Source organism: Hirundo rustica, chromosome 6, assembly GCF_015227805.2.
Source record: "Hirundo rustica isolate bHirRus1 chromosome 6, bHirRus1.pri.v3, whole genome shotgun sequence".
Lineage (NCBI taxonomy): Eukaryota > Metazoa > Chordata > Aves > Passeriformes > Hirundinidae > Hirundo > Hirundo rustica.
In genome coordinates this window covers 53,525,887-53,545,131 of record NC_053455.1, presented here as the reverse complement: position 1 = coordinate 53,545,131, position 19,245 = coordinate 53,525,887, and the positions used below count along the sequence as shown (strand labels likewise).

At 38.1% G+C, this 19,245-nt stretch overlaps 1 protein-coding gene across 3 annotated transcripts; it reads left to right on the top strand.

Annotated features, from left to right (window-relative positions):
* The first annotated feature begins 598 nt into the window (after positions 1–598).
* On the top strand, positions 599–18,522 carry SLC5A12 (solute carrier family 5 member 12). 3 transcript variants are annotated; one of them, XR_005701439.2, is made up of 16 exons: positions 599–955; positions 2,650–2,715; positions 3,734–3,785; positions 5,068–5,135; positions 6,221–6,375; positions 7,569–7,709; positions 9,066–9,195; positions 9,540–9,628; positions 10,524–10,636; positions 11,723–11,790; positions 12,108–12,194; positions 12,790–12,968; positions 13,170–13,273; positions 13,521–13,642; positions 14,391–14,915; positions 18,488–18,522. XR_005701439.2 is itself a non-coding variant. In XM_040067971.2 (15 exons), exons 1-15 carry the CDS (start codon positions 599–601, stop codon positions 14,547–14,549), a joined length of 1,890 nt encoding a protein of 629 aa, XP_039923905.1. In that variant the 3' UTR covers positions 14,550–15,713. The 3 variants fall into 3 exon arrangements, 2 of the variants coding, with proteins under 2 accessions (XP_039923905.1, XP_039923906.2); XM_040067971.2 differs by lacking the exon at positions 18,488–18,522 and having other exon boundaries at positions 14,391–15,713; XM_040067972.2 differs by lacking the exons at positions 7,569–7,709; positions 18,488–18,522 and having other exon boundaries at positions 741–955; positions 14,391–15,713.
* Positions 18,523–19,245: the final 723 nt, after the last annotated feature.

Genomic DNA, 19,245 nt, shown 5'->3' with positions numbered 1-19,245 from the left:
CAGTTTCTTATTTTGCAGAGATTTTAACAGGGAGCACACTTAGCATGTCGAAGGACAACTGTAAAGCCTATTGCTGGGATCCAAGATCAGTTTTTAACCATGTGAGGAAATTGCTTCTCTGAAAAGAAACTCATTAGTGAGGCGACCAGTTTGTACACTGAGCTTTCCTTTCTCCTTAATTTTTTCTCTATTGCTCTCATTTTATTATTTAAAAATGCTGAGATGTTAGAAAAGAGTTGGATCAAGTCAGTGTGCCAGGCTAATGTTTAACCTTAAATTTACACATCACAGATAAAAAGGGATTGTACTACAGATTTCACAGTCAAGTCCCTCATTTCAGCTTGCCTGGCAGAAGAACCCATAGTACTAGGGTCTAAGGACATTCTTCCTTAACTCATCCTTAGCTACCTTTCTTTTAACTCCATAGAACTGAACTGGATTAGAAAAAGTCTTCTGGCTGAACAGTCTTTCAGTTTATTGGTTTTTTATTGCTGAGCTACAGATAAGCTTCAGATTTGCTGTCAACAGAGTTAATCTGGTCAGAGCACCAGACACAGTAAACCAGAATCTTCCATCAGAGAATTATACAACTGGTACAATGCCAAACTTTGTAGCTCCAGAAGTCAAGAAATTTGTGACTTGGGACTATGTTGTTTTTGCAGCACTATTTTTAGTCTCTGCCAGCATTGGAGTCTTTTTTGCAGTGAAAGAAAGGAAAAAGAAAACTTCAAAGGAATTTTTGGTGGGTGGTAAGCAGATGACATGTGGACCCATAGCTTTTTCTCTTACATCAAGCTTCATGTCAGCAGTAACAGTCCTGGGGACACCCTCCGAAGTTTATCGCTATGGGGCATCCTTTGTGCTCTTCTTTCTTTCATATACTCTTGTCATAATTTTTACTGCCGAACTTTATCTACCTGTTTTTTATAGATCTGGCATCACAAGCACTTACGAGGTAAGTAAAAATCATAAAATAAAGACACTATTCTAGCATAACTATCATGCATATATTTTTTTAAATCTTTGACGGAAAGCTTTCTGCAGTGTTTTACAGAACAAATATATCGATATATTAATTATTTTAGAAATAATTTGCATTATTCAAGCTAGTTATTTATATTGCATAAGCTGAAATCACAATCTAAGGGTCAGAGCTTTTATGCACATATAGTGCAGACACGATATAGGTTTACACACAGCACCAAATTAAGTTACACTTGGAAAATATTTAAGCATATCCAAATGCTTCTGGTCTTTCGAGTATTCTGCTCTGGTTTAGACAGACAGACTCTCAGAACAACATTCAATACTATCCAATTCAAATTTAGTCTAGATATGGTAATTTTGGCCAAGGTAATATATCTAAATAGCTGCGGTGGTAGGAGGAGAAGAAAGGTGGCAGAACTGTTCAAAAAATAAAAATGAAAGAAGACAAAAAAAAAAAGTCAAGGCTGGAGAATGAATTCAATCATTCACCATGAAATGGAATTAATGACTTCTGAATTTTGTAGAAAATTTTCCTGGCATTTTCCCTGGAACACATTTTTTCCTTCATAATACAGTTCAGTAGCAGCCCTTGGAACCTGCACATCCACAGGACAGCTACTGACCATTTAGGATGGCCTCTTACTCACTTCAGCCAACTCCTGCAAGTTTGGTTGCTCCTGTCTGTGGGCAGTTTCAACTAAGCAAGGATTGGATGATGAAACTAGGTCACTTCACAAGGAACTTTCTGGTAGCAGAAAGGCTGCTCATGCTCGCTGAGCCCAAACCCGAGGAAGGGCTTTGTTCAAACAGATCTACCTGGGTGTTTGGAAGTATTTTCAGGTCAGTGCAGAGTAAAATTGACCACTGCTGCAAGTAGTTGCATTTTCTAGTTGGTTTTGATCCAATTCAGAGAAATAATAACTTTTGTTATCTGAACTACCAAAAGTGTCATTGTAGACAGAGAGGCCCTTCAAGCATGCTGGAAAGATGACTGTTGGCTTCGTTAATTGTTTTTATAGGATTAAGGATTTAAGGATTCAGCCTTAAAACCCAGGCTTTTTGATCGAGAGCTCTGCTCACCTCTGCAGTTCTTTTGAGGGTGGCAACACCTCTCTACATCCTTGAACCTGGAAGTCCATAAGATCCCCCTTCTTGCCTCTTCGTATTGGCGATGTGCAGATTCAGCTTTAGACTGAGACAGAAGAAGAGGGAAAGCCAGCTTAGCTCATGCACTAGGCATCCATGCTGCTGCTTCACCATTTGCTCCATCTCCACTTTTATCACTACTGGAGTCAATGCTATTTCTGCTAGACATGAACTCAAGTTTCCTTACTGTGTAATTGAAATATACTTTCATTTGAAGTTTAAATTTCTTTGTAATTCTTGGGATCTTCCAGTTATTCCTGGTACAAATCAAGGTATTGATTACTGCAACCCAATATAGAACTTCAAGTACATGGCACAGATGAGAAGATTTCTTAAATGTAACCATTGTTATGTCTAATGACAATCCTGCTCTCCTCATTAACTACTCATAACAGCAATGCCAGCTGCCAGTACGTTTGCTTGCACTAAGGAGTTACTTAGAGCAAACAGAAAGGTAACGTCTATGTCACAGATGCTACATGTGCACTTTACTGAGATTACTTTTTTTTCCCCTAGTATTTGGAGTTAAGATTTAACAAGATTGTCCGTCTTGCTGCAACACTGATTTACATCCTGCAGACGGTAAGAAAAGACTGACTCCTTTTTTTTAACGCTAATTTCACTCAACATTCATTTTCACAGACTAGTCTCACACAGCACATTTTTTATAATGACATGTTTTAATGAGTAATCTTTTTTCTTAGTTTTTTCACTTGAACTATGAATGCAAAAAAGAAAGTAAGATTATATTTTTAACTAACTTCCCTAACCTTTCCTGTTTATTATTAGGAAGGCCATTTTAGTTGTCTTTAACACTCAGATGTACTTTCACAGCACATCCTTGGTGTCATTATGTTCACTTGAAGCCTCTCTCTCCCCAAACAAGTGAATTCTGTCTTTCTCGAGAAGCTGGTCAAGCTTTACCGGCTATGTTTAGTCACCCATTTATGACATTGAGGTGAACTATGATATTTGAAAACTGTTGCACAAGGTATCCTGGGCAGATGCCCTGATAGCCGTGGTCCCATGATGGTCACTGTTGTGACCATCTTGAAAGGTTACATTAGATGTGTATATAATGGAAAAATGGGATTTGATGGGAGATTAGGAGGCTTTTCCTTCTGCATTAATTCCATTTAAAATAATTCCCAAACCTTTGACAACAGATCTGAATGCTTACTGACTTCGATGCTTTGTTTCTCAATCAGTTCTCTCAGATCTTACATGTAAAGGGTATTGAGTCAGTCACTTTGAAAGGGATTGAATGATAAAATGAAAATTTAATTTCTAAGACCAATGCAACTTTATTTCTGCATTACTATTTGTGTTTTCTGGAGACAACCTTTTTCTATTTCATGAGGATATTTTGTCATCTATTTGTCTTAGCAGTAGAGAAAAAAGTAATATTAAGACAGATAATGATCCTTTCCTCAGAAAGAAATTAAACGCAAGATTTTAATTTTTAAGAGCTGAAACAGAAAGCCGTATACAATACAAGCTGATCTAAAGAACCCCCCTAGATCTAGTATTTTGCTCAGAGCCCTACTCTAAAAAAAAGTTTTATCACTGAGAATTCAAATACGCAATTTTTCTCCTTCAGATCCTTTACACAGGAATAGTGGTCTATGCTCCATCACTGGCACTCAACCAAGGTGAGTTCTTATGCTGCACTTCACTGCTACAACAAATAACCACACCAGAAGGACTGCTTGAGCAAATGAAGTAACGAAAATAGATAAAGACAACAACCAAACCCTCCTCAAAGGTTCCGTAAGAATGTTTTCGCCTTCACCTTGTAGCTCTGCATTTCTGACTCCCCAGGTTCCTCTCACACCCAAACATTAGCAGGAGCCTTGCGGTCGCTCTTCTGCTCTCCTTTCCTCTCAGAACCTCCTGAAGAGATTTGAAGTAAACAATTTCCCAACATCCTGACAAAGTTCACAGTACAAGCTGATGATCCAAGACCATGAGGTGCACTTTGATTCTCACTGTCCCTGTCTGTTGTATTCAGGTTTCCATGGGCATAACTCTTTTCCCCATAGCCAGAGATGAATGCTGTTCTGCTGCCTGTCCCCAGAGTTCTTCAATTAATATTTGCAAACTAGGCATAGAGCATCCATCACCATAGATGGGATTTGTAATTTTACTGTCATAGGGCACAAGGAATCATCATGGCCCAAATACTGATTTGACCAAAACTTATTGGGAAGAGACTGTGAGGCTCTTCCCATTGTTCATTATCTGAGTTGCAGTCAGTCTGTTCGATCCCAGCGCTCAGACAGTGCCAAATTTTCTTCCTCTGTCATGCAGCTGAATTCCATGTTGACGTTCTCATTCATTATTATACCATACTAACTCTGCTAATAAGAGAACCTTTACAAATAGTTTTGCCCTCACAAACTATGAGTGGCGGGGGAGATTTCAGTATCAGCCAGAACAAAATTTGTTCATCTTGTGCAAAGGAACTACGAAGCAAAATGAACACAGAAAGTTGTTTCAATGAAGGACATTTTAGCATTAAATCATTCTTAGATGCAGGTAATGGGAATTTACTTAGGGGTTGGGGTTTTTTTGTCTTAGGATTTTGGGAAATCTCTGAATAACTTGGTTTGCAAGACAAATTCTGGATGAAGAACAGAAGTGAGGCATTGCTTATAAAGGTCTGTCCCATCAGAATGACATTTTTGCTTTATGCAAGTATTCTTAAGTGTTACTTTTGCTTGAAAGTTAGTTAATTTCAATTTGAAAGAAAACAACAATGCAAAACGGTGTTCTACAGAACCTGAAAATCCTGCAAAGCTCCTAATAGACACAAAATATTAAAACTAATAATTACTCCTATCCTTCTAAAGCTAAAGGATTACTGCTCTTCTGCTACCTTCCAGATTACTTGAATCCATTTCACTAAAAAATTTGTTTTTGTTGGTTTTGCAGTCACTGGATTTGATCTCTGGGGCTCTGTATCTGCAACAGGAATTGTCTGCACTTTCTATTGCACCCTGGTATGTAACAGGCAAAACTGAACAGTTCGAACACAGATGGTTAATTCGACCCTTCTTTAAGTATGACAGGCTGTCAGAGAAGGATGGCTCCTGCGGACAACAGAGACATAAATTTCTTCTACACTCTGTCATATAAGGAAATCTATTTGGAGGGGGAAAAAAAAAAATCCTCTCTAATCCTCTGCTGTATGTCTCCATGTTTAAACCAGCCATCCTGAGACAGAGTCCAGAGTCCAGATAAGGAGGCCATAAGCTTCCCCTGTCATTTTTGAGAAGATGATTCTTATCTTTTACAAATTATAGGCTGAAAAAACTGTAATGAAAATTGAGCTCAAGAACAAAGCGCTAAAACCTAGGAAGGATAATCAACAGGTCAGAGAGTTTTACTTCTGAGTGGAAGCAACATGAGACTCCAAATTCCAAAAGAGATATATTGTACAGATATTTGCAGTGAAGCAGCAGAGTCCTGGGGCTCAGGACACAAATTAATTGCCATTCTCATTGCCACTGATGATTTTTTCCAATATATCACTCCACTCTTGTTGAAAACACTTATTATATGCTCTAGTACTGATGTGATCAAATATGAAAGGAGCTATGGAAGAAAGGTGAATGGCAAACTTTCCAGTGCTAGTTTTCTGTGTTAGGCTAATTGTGGACCACTCAGCTCTGAGAATGTATGGAGTCCTGTGGGATGTAGGAACAGGCCAAAACTCCCTAAGCTTTTGTTCCACACCATGATATGTTCTTCAAATGCATATAAAGGAGGAAAAAAACAAAACAAAACAAAACAAAACAAAACAAAAAAAAAACCCCACAAAACACAAAACACAACAACAACAACAAGAAGACACCACCAAAAAACCCCCCCCAACCCCCCCCAAAAAACCCTGAAAGTCAAATATTTTCCTGTGCCCATGGAAAAACTACCTAGGCTGTGAAATTTTTTGACCTGCAAAAATACATGCTTTATGGAAGACTGCAGAGCCCTGATTCTCTCTTAAGCTGTCAAAATAAAGAGTCTTTTTACATTTTTCAGTACTTGAGCAACAAGAAAGAAGATTGACAGTTTCTCTTTGTTCTAGGGAGGATTAAAAGCCGTTGTCTGGACAGATGCATTTCAAATGATTGTTATGGTGGCTGGCTTTGTGACGGTTTTGATTCGAGGAACTAGTCTGAATGGTGGATCAACCAAAGTCTGGGAAGATGCTCATGAAGGATCTCGGCTAAACATATTTGAGTAAGAAACAAATTATGCAAACCATTCCTTTCTGTATATTTAATGTTTAGAAACCATACCCTCAGTAAGCCAAAAATACACAGACTTGGTTTTAAACAACATTGGTGACTCAGAGAAGTCCATTCCTCATCTCTTCAGCTATTGGCAATGCATTTGACCTTTAGGAAAGCTTAACTCTTTCAAGAAATCAAAGGTCTGCTGAACTGAAGGGGATATTTGCCATTTTTCCTCATGTAGTTACAAATGCATCCCAATTATTCCTTCCAATTCCATACACATAATATTCTGAGTTGGAAGGGATCCACAAGGATCAGCAAGTCCGGTTCTTAAGTAAATGGGTCACACAGGGATCAAATACAAAACCTTGATACCGTTAGCACCATATTCCAATCAACTGAGCTAATCTCAGTGGCTAATTGTATATATCGTCCATTTTCTGTTCATAAAACTGAATCTATGTTTTACTTGCACTCACCACAGCAGCTAGAAATAGCGCACCAGTGCACTGGGATAGAAATCTTATTTTCCTTTGGCTGTTTGGGGCATTTGTTGGCAAGTCAGAGACAGAATCCAACAGCAAGGTCAAATGTTATCCGCTGTCCTGACCAAGATAAGGAGAACTTCAAAGATAACACATTCCAGACAGAAAGGTACATTTCTACGAGTTAGATTTGCTGAGAAACAGAATTTTGTTGTACAAAAGATAAAACAGCATCTGAAGCAATTTCTTGTAAAGGAAGTTACACCATAATGATGTGTTATTAAAAGTTTACAGGATTCTTTTAGAGTTTGGTAAGCAACCTTGTTCCTTACAGAAGACAGGGTCCCAGGCAGGACGGCTTGTAGGTCTGCTACAATATGACATGGGTCCGATGTCTGAGATTAAACATCTGTATAAATCTGATTAATCTCAATTAAGTGATCCTCTGACTAGTTCTGAATGATATTTGTTTATCCTGACTTGAAAACAATGTGTTTCAATTCAATAAAAGTAAAAAAAACTTCCAAACCTGAGCACATGTTCTGGTAAACAGTATTACCAATGCAGAATTTTTGACTGAGATGGTAGGACATGCCAGATAGTTCTGAAAAATTCACCTACCTCTTGCTGGAAAAAAAATATTTAAATAAAAAACTAAATTGCTTCTTTTTTTCTTCTTTTCTTTCTTTCTTTTTTTCTTTCTTTCCTCTAGCTTTGATGTTGATCCTTTGAGACGACATACCTTCTGGACAATAGTTATTGGGGGAACATTTACATGGCTGGGGCTCTATGGAGTCAATCAGTCCACGATACAGAGATGCATTTCCTGCAAATCAGAAAAGCATGCTAAACTGTAAGCTACCTGTCATCAACCTATTCCTGCAATCAATCAAGAATCCCACTATGGTTGTCAGCTATACTAAATAAATATTGGGATCCCATTAAGTGGTAGTAAGCTAATTTTGCTCTGACAGTCTTACTACCTCAGGCTCAAAATGACTTAAGTATATACAGAGGAGAAAGAAAAATCCATCTCTTGCAGCTAATCAATTTTTGATCAGGCTGATAAACTAATCCTTGGAAGGAGAGTATGGCAAAGATGCCAACACAGAAGTTGTGCTATCTATAACCTCATTATAAAAATGTATCTATTGGAACTGTATTTATGTTATACTGGATTAAAAGTTGTTATTGATTAAGTGGGGCACTACAGTACATGGTAATACCTAAATAAAATTAAATCTTAATAATTTCTTAAAATTCTGCAGCATCAGAATAATCAGAATCAATGAAGAACAAAGTGATTCTTCACAATACAAATATACAGGTCTCCAGCTTGCTACCTATCTCAACTTCAGCAGTAGTATATGCACAGCTAGACATATTTTATTAAACAATCAGATTTTTTCACACAGTTAGGGCCAACTGCCTAGCACATGTGGCTAAAGAATAGAAGTGATAATTATTTCCTTTTTCAAACAGCTTAGCTTTTTTTGCTGTCTGTAAACAAATTAATTTTTCCGTAGATCATGACTGTCTATATGAATTTATCCAGTAGAAAATTCAGTGTCTGAAAAACATTTAGAAGTCACACCAGTGAGAACATCACTACTAACCAGCTGGGTTAACCTTTGTTTCCTGGTAGTACACTCTGAACTGGCCCTAGCAATAGATCTTGCGTAAGGCGATTCCAAACACAACGTGAGCTCTATAAAATCTGGCAGCTCTCAAAACCTACAGGATTGCTGACCCACAGCCACACAATCTTCCTAGCAGATGCTGTCACCCACATCCATTTCATGGAATAGCGAAAAACAACCAAGACTGTTACTTTGCACGGTAACGTTGGAAATAATATTCTGTGTGCTTTAAAGGGAGGACAGCATCAACATCTCCCAACAGACAAAAATCTGTTCTTACAAGGGACAGGAATGACAGTCCCAGCACTCAGTGCAGCCCATTCTGTATAGAAGTTACTTAACTCCTCCAGCTCTATGGAGTTGCTCAGAAACTTTATCCTTCCCTATAGCACAAGGATGGTGTACTCTTCCTTTTTCTTTATTTTTTGATCTTGTTTTGAATTATGCAGCCAGATTGAATTATATAACCATTGGGATTAAGGGATCTCCCCCAAAAAAGTTCAGAATAAATATCTTGTAACAACTTTTTTATTTATCTTCCATTAAACAGTTTCTCTCTTTTGCTCTAGGGCACTTTACCTGAATTTATTGGGACTTTGGATAGTCCTGGTGTGCGCAGTATTTTGTGGATTGGTGATGTACTCTCATTACAAGAGTTGTGACCCGTGGACTGCTGCTTTCATTTCAGCTCCTGATCAGGTACAGATGTCCATTACAATAATTAGGAGCTGCTTTGGGCCTAGGTATAGCACATATCAGGACAGTTTAATTTTGTGCAATTTTCTAGGTCCTTTCAGCACTCAGGGACCAAGGTGAGTGACAGATCAGGGCTACAATAATATCTCTTCTGGCACTCCTGCAGTACTAATTCAATTGATCATTTTTGCCAAAAGACATCCCCTTTGCTCAAAATGTGAAACCATGTTATTTGGGACACCACTAGAATGTAGCAACATGCTCATAAACATAAAATACTTCTCTTCCAGTACCTAGGAAACTCTTAAGTAATTTCTGGTGTTACTCTTGTGCTCCTTCTATCCCAGCTCATGCCATACTTTGTTATGGACATTTTTTCTTCGATGCCAGGAGTCCCAGGACTGTTTGTCGCCTGTGCATTCAGTGGAACACTGAGGTTTGTGAATCTGAATTGACATTTTAGCTGTTTATGATAATTTATTGAGGATCCAGAATGAGGTCAAAGTATGAAACCCTAAGAAAAACCCAGCTGTTTTTCTTAGAACATTCCAGGAAGTAGCAGTAGTTCTTTATTGAATTACGTTACATCTCTGGAGATATTTAAAAGACATGTGGATGTGCCGCTTAGGGACTTGGTTTAGTGGTGGACTTGACTGTTCTGGGTAAGCAGTTAGACTCTGTGATCATAGAGGTCTTTTCCAACCTAAATTATTTTATGATTATGTTTACATTAAAGTCTAACTCCACATCTCCAGAATCTTTTTATCGCAAATACATTTTAGAATAATGTTATCAATACAGAAAAAGTGTAGAAAAACTGAGTTTAACTTCCTAAAATACTCTTGTGAGCTGCTCATGGTGAAATTGTCTGTACTTAATTGCCACAGTATCACAGTCAGGGGTATAAATGTTTTCAGCAAGACTATCTGAACTGTATTCACCAAAGATAGGCTCACTAACCTGGCTAAAAGAGTTGGGCTATTCGTGGAGGATCAGGGTGGCACTAGTAGTGACTGCACATCCTTCCGTTTGTAAGGGAGCAAAGTTTTAATTCAGGAATATGTCTATATTTAAGGTCTTTTCAAACTTGTAAATGGAAGGGTCAGTTAGGATATGTTTCTATCTTGTTCGACGCCAGCATGAAGCAGAGCCCCTAGCAATTGCAAAAGCAGCAGAAACCTCCCCAGTTAAAGTAGCACATATAAAAAATACTATGATACATACAGTCCTTGGAGAGCATTAGTGCTGAAATAAATACAACTTTATAAATACAACTTGATTTCAGATTATATTGCTTTCTATTTACTTACCATTCTTTTCCCCTTCTACAGCACGGTAGCTGCCAGCATCAATGCTTTAGCAACTGTTACCTTTGAAGACTTGGTCAAGAAAGGTTTCCCAAACCTCCCTGAGAAGATGAGCACATGGATCAGCAAAGGCTTATGTGGGTACTCTAGATGAGACCCATTTCTTCAGCAGCAAAGGGCACGGCATAGAGAGACTCCCTCAGAAAAACGTGTAGTTTGGAAACCTCCACAGGAATGTAGCACTTTATAAACCCTCAAGGTGAACGTCAGCCTGATGCTTCAGTAGCATGAAGCATCAGCAGCATACAGGAGAGAAACATATAGACTAGCATTGACAACCACTACTCAAAATGCATGGAAAACTTTGGTCTACTGAAAGCATTGGAAAACACTCTTCATAAAACAGAAAGAATAGCAATGTAATTATTACCACATTGCTCTATAGCAGTATTTATTTAGAGTAATACAGTAAGTAATTTCTATTCAAACTTAGAGTATTGCATAAGCAGGTTATTCAGCTTTTCAGAGAAGAAGTATGGAAACAAAAAAGTAAAAAAAACCCACAAAATATCATCAACATTCTAATTTTTAGGATATTTGTTACAATTATTGCAGTAAGATCATAACACTTTTATGAATACCATAATAATACCATAACAATTCTATTAAGTTCATGAATATCATGAAAGAGCCAAACCCATACATTTTCTATCTCTGTAACTGCTTCTAGTCTTCTCTATTCTTGTTTTTCCACTTACTACTTGTTTTTTTCACTCTGGACCTAGAAAGATTTTATGTCCAAAACCAAGGTGTGCTTGAGAAGAGAAGTTTTGGTTTTCTTTATTCAAAATGCTGCATACAGAGTTTCACCTACCATGAAATCAAAACTGGTGTCAAGGGAAGAAAGCCATGCTGTTTTATAATTTCTCAGGATATTTATTAGATTATTTTAAAAGTGATATTTAAAGGCAACAGAAACATTTCTACATGAGGCATAACTTCTAACTGAATTTCATTGCTATTTTTTTACTTTGTCAAATATCAAACAAAAATCCAACAAGGCTTCACACAAGGTCTTGCTGGGTGTGTAATGGTCTACACTAAATATCCAGTAAGATGTGCAAATTCCTCCATGCTGCCTGGTCATCTCAGACACTACAGAGCTAGGAACCATCCCCACTATTAACCAGCACTGAGAACCTTGCTGCCTTTTTCTTTTCCAGGTATATTATATGGTGTCCTGTGCACTTCAATGGCTGCAGCAGCATCACTGCTGGGAGGAGTTGTGCAGGTAATTAATAGAATAGGAATGAACAGAAAATAAAACGAACTGAGCAAATAATGCTGCCAATTCTGCTAGCTGCTAGAATTACCAAAACTATTTCTATGGACATTTTGCTGAGAGGAATAAGTAGGAAAAAAATCCCCTAACTCCACTATTGACTCAGTGCTAGGAAACAAAACTGAGCATGATTCCCTCTTTAACTGTGCCTTTAAATCACTACTTATCCCTTCTCCCTCACCATTCTTTTACTGACCAAAATCAGAATTGGGCATGCTTTCCCTGAGCTGCTGCCCTGAACTCCTCTTTCTTCTCTGCATCCGCAGGCTTCCCTCTCCATCCACGGGATGTGTGGGGGGCCAATGCTGGGATTATTTACTCTGGGAATTGTGTTTCCCTGTGCTAACTGGAAGGTAAGGAAACAAAAATCTTGATCTAAAAGAAAATCTCTTGGTGTGTTTTGATCAAAACTCCATTTTAAAAATTGTTTGGGTCTTTGAGCTGCTTTTCAGATTTAGAGCCTGAGGATCTATTTATACATGCCTTTTCCCTGCTTAAATTTATCCTGCAGAATTTAAGTCTACATAACTGTGGAATAATTGGTAATTAGATTCACATGAGGGCTTTCTCTTTTTTTTCCTGAGTTTCATTAAGAAGAAAAAATTATTCAGTATTTGCACCAGCTTTGGGATGCACAGAGTGATTGCAAAAGCTTTGCCTTCATTCTTTCCCTCAAAATGCAACATGATCTCATTCCGTATTGCCCTATCAGGATTCCCATGAAGGTTAGCAGAAGTAGAACTAAAATCTGTACCACAGGTTTAATCACACTTCTGCTTCAACTTTTATAAATAGAGGGCATTAAACTCCGTGGTTTTTACCTTAGTTGAGAGAGAACAGAATTTATTTACGCTGTAATCCATCATTACCTAGTCCTGCCTAATCCACGTTCACAGAAAGGCACTTTCCACGTATCATCTTTAACAGTATCTTTCTATACTTGCCAAGGGTGCTCTCGGAGGCCTCTTAGCTGGGATCAGCTTGGCTTTTTGGGCTGGTACTGGCTCTTTCATTTACCCCGCACCACCAACAAAGTCCATCCCTCTGCAACTGTCTACCCTCAATTGCACACTGGCTAACAGCACCAAGGCACTGGTAACAGCAGCTCCCACGGTGGCTCCAGAGAGGTATTTTTCCTATTACCACTTAAGCCTATGTTTTGCCAAGTGTGCCACCCCAGCCTGCAGTTCCCAGAGCAGGCTGGGAGTGCAGACTGATGCCAGATGACACCCTAAGTGCAGCACAACTGCATTTTGCTGGCACAGTCAGGCAACAACTTAAACACAGCTGCTGCTCATCACTAGCTGCTTTTTGTCACCTTTTCACAGGCCTTGGCTGGCAGACACCTGGTACTCCCTGTCCTACCTGTACTTCAGTGCCATCGGCTGTGTGGGCTGTGCCATCACAGGGCTGTTGATAAGCTTTATAACAGGTTGGTGTTCTAAACATACATACACACACACATATGTATATTTTATTTATATATATATATATACACACACAAACATACTTTTGCATAAGCTGACTCAACTGTTAAAAAAGTTTTTTAAAAAAGTCCAGTAGGTGACTCAGAAGCAGGCAGTGGGCTCTGACCCTGCTCTCCCACCTCATGGTCTGAGGCTCCCAAGGCTCATACCCAGCTATCCATAGATTCATGTATTATTATTTTCTTTTTGCAGGACCTAGTAAAGGAGAAGACATCCCACCAGTATTAATTAAGCCAGTCTGCAACCCATTTTGCTTTTGGTCCAAAAGACTCAAAATATTCCTCTGGTGCGGTGTGCAGCACGACAACCTCGAGGTGAGTACCTGAACCCATCAGCTCAGCTCTGCTGTGGTCCAGGAGCAGCGAGAACGTGCACGTTCCTATGTGAAACCATGTACTGAGCAGAGAACTGAGCAGCTTTCAACAGCTGCTTTTGAACTTATGCAAGGGATGCTGCATAAGCACCACAGACTGGAAATGAGATCAGCCAAACCCTGATTTGTACTTATTACTAACCCTGGTTAGTAAGAAGTTACCTATTTTTCCTGTTTTCATCAAATATGGGTACTCGGGTTCTCCAAAAACAAGCCCTTGGGAATTCCAGGAAGATCATGAAACAGGGTCTGACCTCCCTCTCCCTGCCCTCCCTGCTCCAACAGCCAAGTGGGGATAAAACTGCACTTCACACTTGGTGAACTAGACAGTTCACCAAGCTTTCACCTTCCACCAAGCTCAGAGAAAAGGACTTTAGAACTCATATGCTTATGAAGCTCTCTTGCTGCTGCTGTCCTCACCATCAGAGCCTGTGAGGCTTCTGCCCTCCAGAGCAGCACCAGAGAGTAACAATCAGGCGGTGCTGCACTCACCAGCATCTGAGCTGCTCCTTCCCACCTCTGCCTCCTCTACAGCAACACAGCCAGCTATTCTCCAGGTGTCTCAGGGCTTTGTAGCTCATTAAAAAGGCATACAGAATTAACAGCTTTCTTGCACTGTTTTAACAATTTTCCTTTAATCAAAAAGGCAGTGAATATGGGCTTCAAACTACAAACTTTCTTTTTTACAGATGGACTTTGAGAAAAAACTACCTAAAGTTGCTGCAAATAAAACAAGAACAGATAACACCTTCAAGAATAATACCAACAAAGAAAATAATCACCAGATCCGTGGTTACAATTCTGAGGAAAATTCATATACAAACATAAGCAGAGAATCTCGCCTCTAGAAGCTGAGGGACAAGGGACATTTAATTAAACTTCAGTTCTTCAGCTTCAGAAATTAATAACTCCTTGTACTGCATTTACCAGCTTGTAGGTGACTAAGAGGGAGCAATTGCTCTCTATAGCAACAAAGGCCAGATTTTTATTTACAAATTTCTTGGCAAACCTGGGAAATTATCAGAAAATGGGGTTTTGGAAGCACTGCTATTTCAGAAGAATTGTTTCATGAATTTTGTGGAAACTCCCATTCAGATGCAGATGCAATACATCTGCATCACACACTCTATTCAGCAACTCATTGAGCGGAATGTGCAAAAGTGAACTTGAGACAAATTAAAACTTCGGAGAAGTTCGTGAGATATCTCACTAAGGTGAGTCTGTGAACTGCCCTCTGACGGACGGAGAGAAGTGAGGTCAGGTTGAGCCTACACCCAGGTACCCCAAAAATTCTCCTCACAGGAACCTTGTATAGACCAGACTGGTCTTTCAGTCACTGAGATAACTCTGCTTGCTTCCTCTGGGGAATTCAAGTTTTCTTTACAACTTCTCATTGTAAAAGCTATAGGACAGAGCAACAGATTTTACTTTGAATTCAGGGTAGTTCTTTATATGTGTTAGTTTTCACCTCAAAAGGATCCACTTTTATGCAATAAAGAAAATAAACCAGCATTTAATGATGATCATGCCTTCTAATTGATAATTCATGCTGAATTTTGAAAGAAAAATAATTAGGCAAAATAATCTGTCTGGCACAATGTCTTGGAAGCAGAGCCCACTCAGGGCTCTCTTTCAGTGAAACACATTTCTTCTAAAACTTGCTGGCTGTAAATCAAAGTCAACAGATTACCTCCCACCTTGATAAACTGGATATAGTTTTTCGAAAAATATATTTGTTTTTAAATAAAATTCACAATTGAATGAAACAGCTTGAATGAAAATATCAATGGCAACTTATGGACCCAGCTGATACATTTAGCTCATATTTCTTTGAAGAGCCCTGCTGTTGCTTTTGCTTTGTGACCATCTTTATGATGTAGATGTATGTCAATCTGGCCCTTGAAGTTAATACCCCTGTCTGTGTTCATGGCCTACTCCTGGATGTGGTCCCAGGATTTTAATTAGAGAACAGAAATAGCAGTCTCTCTCTAAATGACACTCCCTTGCTTGCATGGAACAGTTTGTCAAGAAAATTAAGTCAGTATTTGTATTAATCCCTTTTACACTGCTTTTATAATCTCATTAAAGCTTATAGCTGAATCTGGCTAGCTGCTTGGAGTCTCATGTGGCATGCTTTCCCTTCCTGCTTCCATACTTGGGATTGTGAGCAAGGCAAAGATGGAAACTCAGTAAATATTACTTTATCATTTATATCTCATGGCCACACACCTTATTGATCGAGTTGTATTAAGAAAGTCTAACTACCATGCATAAGGAAGTAACATAACTCCTGAGTGAAAGTGGTTAAAAATACCAATATGAAGCTATATAGTCAGATGGAGGATGATAAAACCCTCTCTAGTCATAGCTGGAGGATATCTGATTCAGAGATCTGTAATTCTGAAGACAACAAAGTCTCTTCTCAATATTTAAGGAATTTAAAACAGTATCATTAAGCTCTGCACACTTTTCACAAGTGTGGCAGCATTGAATGCACTACAGACCTAACATCTTTTGAAGTCATTTGCCACAAAAGAGAATCTTAATTTATCTCTTTAATGCCAAGAAAAAGTGAGTTAGGTTGGCTAGAATTGCATTCTCTCCAAATGCAATTGAAGAAATATCCTTGAGCTCAAGTGTTTTCTGTGTTTGTAATGGAGCCTGCCACAAGGTTATACTAATTCCAACATGTGTATCATACATGACAATGTATGATGGCTAAAATCAGTAGCTCATTATTCAGCCTTCTAGCAAGAATTAAGGATAAGTCCCAGCAAAACTGGAACTCAGAGAAATTCCCATTCTGTTCAAATATTCATGCCAGTGTTGTTTAGTTATCTTCTCATTTCCCCTACATCCTGAGCCATCGATCCTTCTAGAGGCACATGTAGCATGTCCACTTTGGTTGAAATACTGAGATTATGAAATTAGGAACAGATAAATACTAGAAGAGCTTAAATTAAAGAAATTGTTTGTCACTAGTAAAAGCAGTGCAACACAAATGACTGAAAATTTAAAAACTCGGTCTAGCTGTGCCTTAAGGCCAAAATAATTGAATATTTAATTGTTAAAAATACCTGAGTATGCCAAGTATGACCCTGAAATTACTTTCTTACAAGACTGGTTTGAATGCTCATGAGCACTCACTTTTAAAGTGTACAATTGCTTTTAATTATATTTGAATATTTGGAATAATAAAGCTCACAGCCTTTTTCAAAGATATCCAAGTTTATTCCTGAAAAAGTAATAATCAAATGTGCATGATACAGCAAGTAGTTGCATTTGTATATGTAAACCTTAATAAAGTAAACAGCATCCCAAAGACAAATTTATGACAAAAGTGTCTTACAATAGTTAATCAAATTTACAACTTTTTCCTCAGTGAATTCTTTCACTTCTGGTGTACATAGCTGCTTGTAAAAGCAATCTTAAAACACAAAAGGTACTGAAAGCTGACATGCTGGAGGAACTTAGAGCTTTTGCACAGAAAAGTAGATTTCTTCAAAATGCTCTCTGACACAGTAAACTTGTTTTAAATATTACTTACAAAGTGTAGATTCATGAGTAGAAAAAATAGCAGAAATTTTATTCTTACTCCTTACTTAGAAACCAAGTTGTATTTAAACATTACATAAATTTCAAATATATACACATTTTAAGAAATCTCTTATGGTCATGATATTGCAAGTTAGCCAGGATTATCAGAGTAAAAAAATGATTGAACTATCTTATTCAGTTACATTTTACATGAGATTATTTCAAAGAACTGAAATTTCAGTGATACTACTCTAGGTAAAAATCAGAGCAAACAGTTTGGAAGATTTTTCAATACAAAACTCCAAGTAATTTAAATAGAACATGAAAAGAAAATGTGATCAGATTTTTTTTTTTCCCATTATTAACAGAAAAATCATTGTGTTCTCAGTGGTTAAAATCTCACTAGCTTTAGACTCCATTTGGTTTAACCCTAATTTCTCACTCTGTTGCATCCTAACAAGTCGGTCATGTCAGTAAGAATGGAAACTACAGAGAACAACTAGCAGTACAGAGGTTGTACCAAGAAGATAGAATGAGCCAACAGAACTAACACAAGGAATAACCAATACTGCATTTCAAGTGCAGTGAAGTGGTAATACACCATTACTGTTTCAAAACTAGATCCCAGTCCTGGATTTAAAAAGTTCCTGTATGCGAAAGAATAGTGAAGTGATTTCCCTACTGTTCGTTATTGTGCCATTAGAACATTGTGCTGTTGTGGTAACATCGTGCAATTTTGATTATGCCAAGGTTATGACAATCCAAATTTCCAGTAAATGTGTTTGCAAAGGCAGTACCAGACAAAACTTGTCAAAACAAATACATTCTAAGAATTTAAAAATTATACAACTGCATAGGATATTTAGGATGTATGTTTATGTGTAGGAAGGGATATAAGGATAAAAAACTGTGATGCTTGGGGAAGTGACTGAAAGGACAGAACCGGCACACAGGTGGAGGTACCCCATGCTGTCTCACACTGCCTCATCCAATCAATGCACACTGATTTGTAAAAAGCACCAGACAGACTAGTATTTGTGCACTTTCTGCTTTGGCATCTCAGTAAGGGACATCCAAAAACAGCCTGTAAAATTATCTGTCATTACCAAATTGCCCTGGAAACTGGACTGTCACCCAGAAGGCAGTCTGTAATAAAACACTGAGGATAAGTAAAGAATAAGCCAAAGGAGGAAAAAAAAATATCAGGAGACCTGTCCCCATGCTTCATCCTCAAACCCTTATTTTTCAGAGCCTGTTGCAATTCTGGAGCAAAATTTGCTGGAGTGAACATGACCCTTTGCTGCCTTCTGCTCATTCTCACCCTCCACATGCCAGTTGCTGAATTTTACCTCAGAACATGGATTTTGTGAGCATGAGGTTGAGTATGAAAAGACTTAGGGAATTTTTTAAGCTACTAGATTTTCCACTACAGGAATATAGATTAGAATTCACTTAAACACTTTCAAAAAGTGTCACTGTATGCATTTTAGTCAAAGTATGCATTGGAACAAAATAACAGGTCTGCCTAAAGTGGACTTCTGTTTGAATTCTAGTAGTAGTCTTAACATCAAATAATTATTAGGAAATGCTGCCCTTATATTTGTTTCAAACTTTGCCCCCAAACAAGCAACATCAGCACTTTATGAGGATTCCAAAAAACTTAATGCTGCTGGAAGTACTACTGCATTGTAAGTGATTACTGACACCACTATTTATATCTCTGTCCATTTTCTTAACAGAAATAGAAACTAAACAGAAAATGTGATTTCTTTTTTTTTTAAATTTTCCATCTTATTGCATTCATAAGTAGCTGTTTGTATAAAATTAGTTTTATTGATAAGGCTATTGCCCAGTATATATTAAAAAATCTAGTTTATAACAGTTTTAATGAAAATTGGTGACATTTTACAGGCTAACTATGCTAATTTGCCTCCAAAAAAACCGTGACACAATGCAAAAGTTTGCTAAAGTCCCACAATGCCATGTAGGACTTGGCAGGTAACCCAA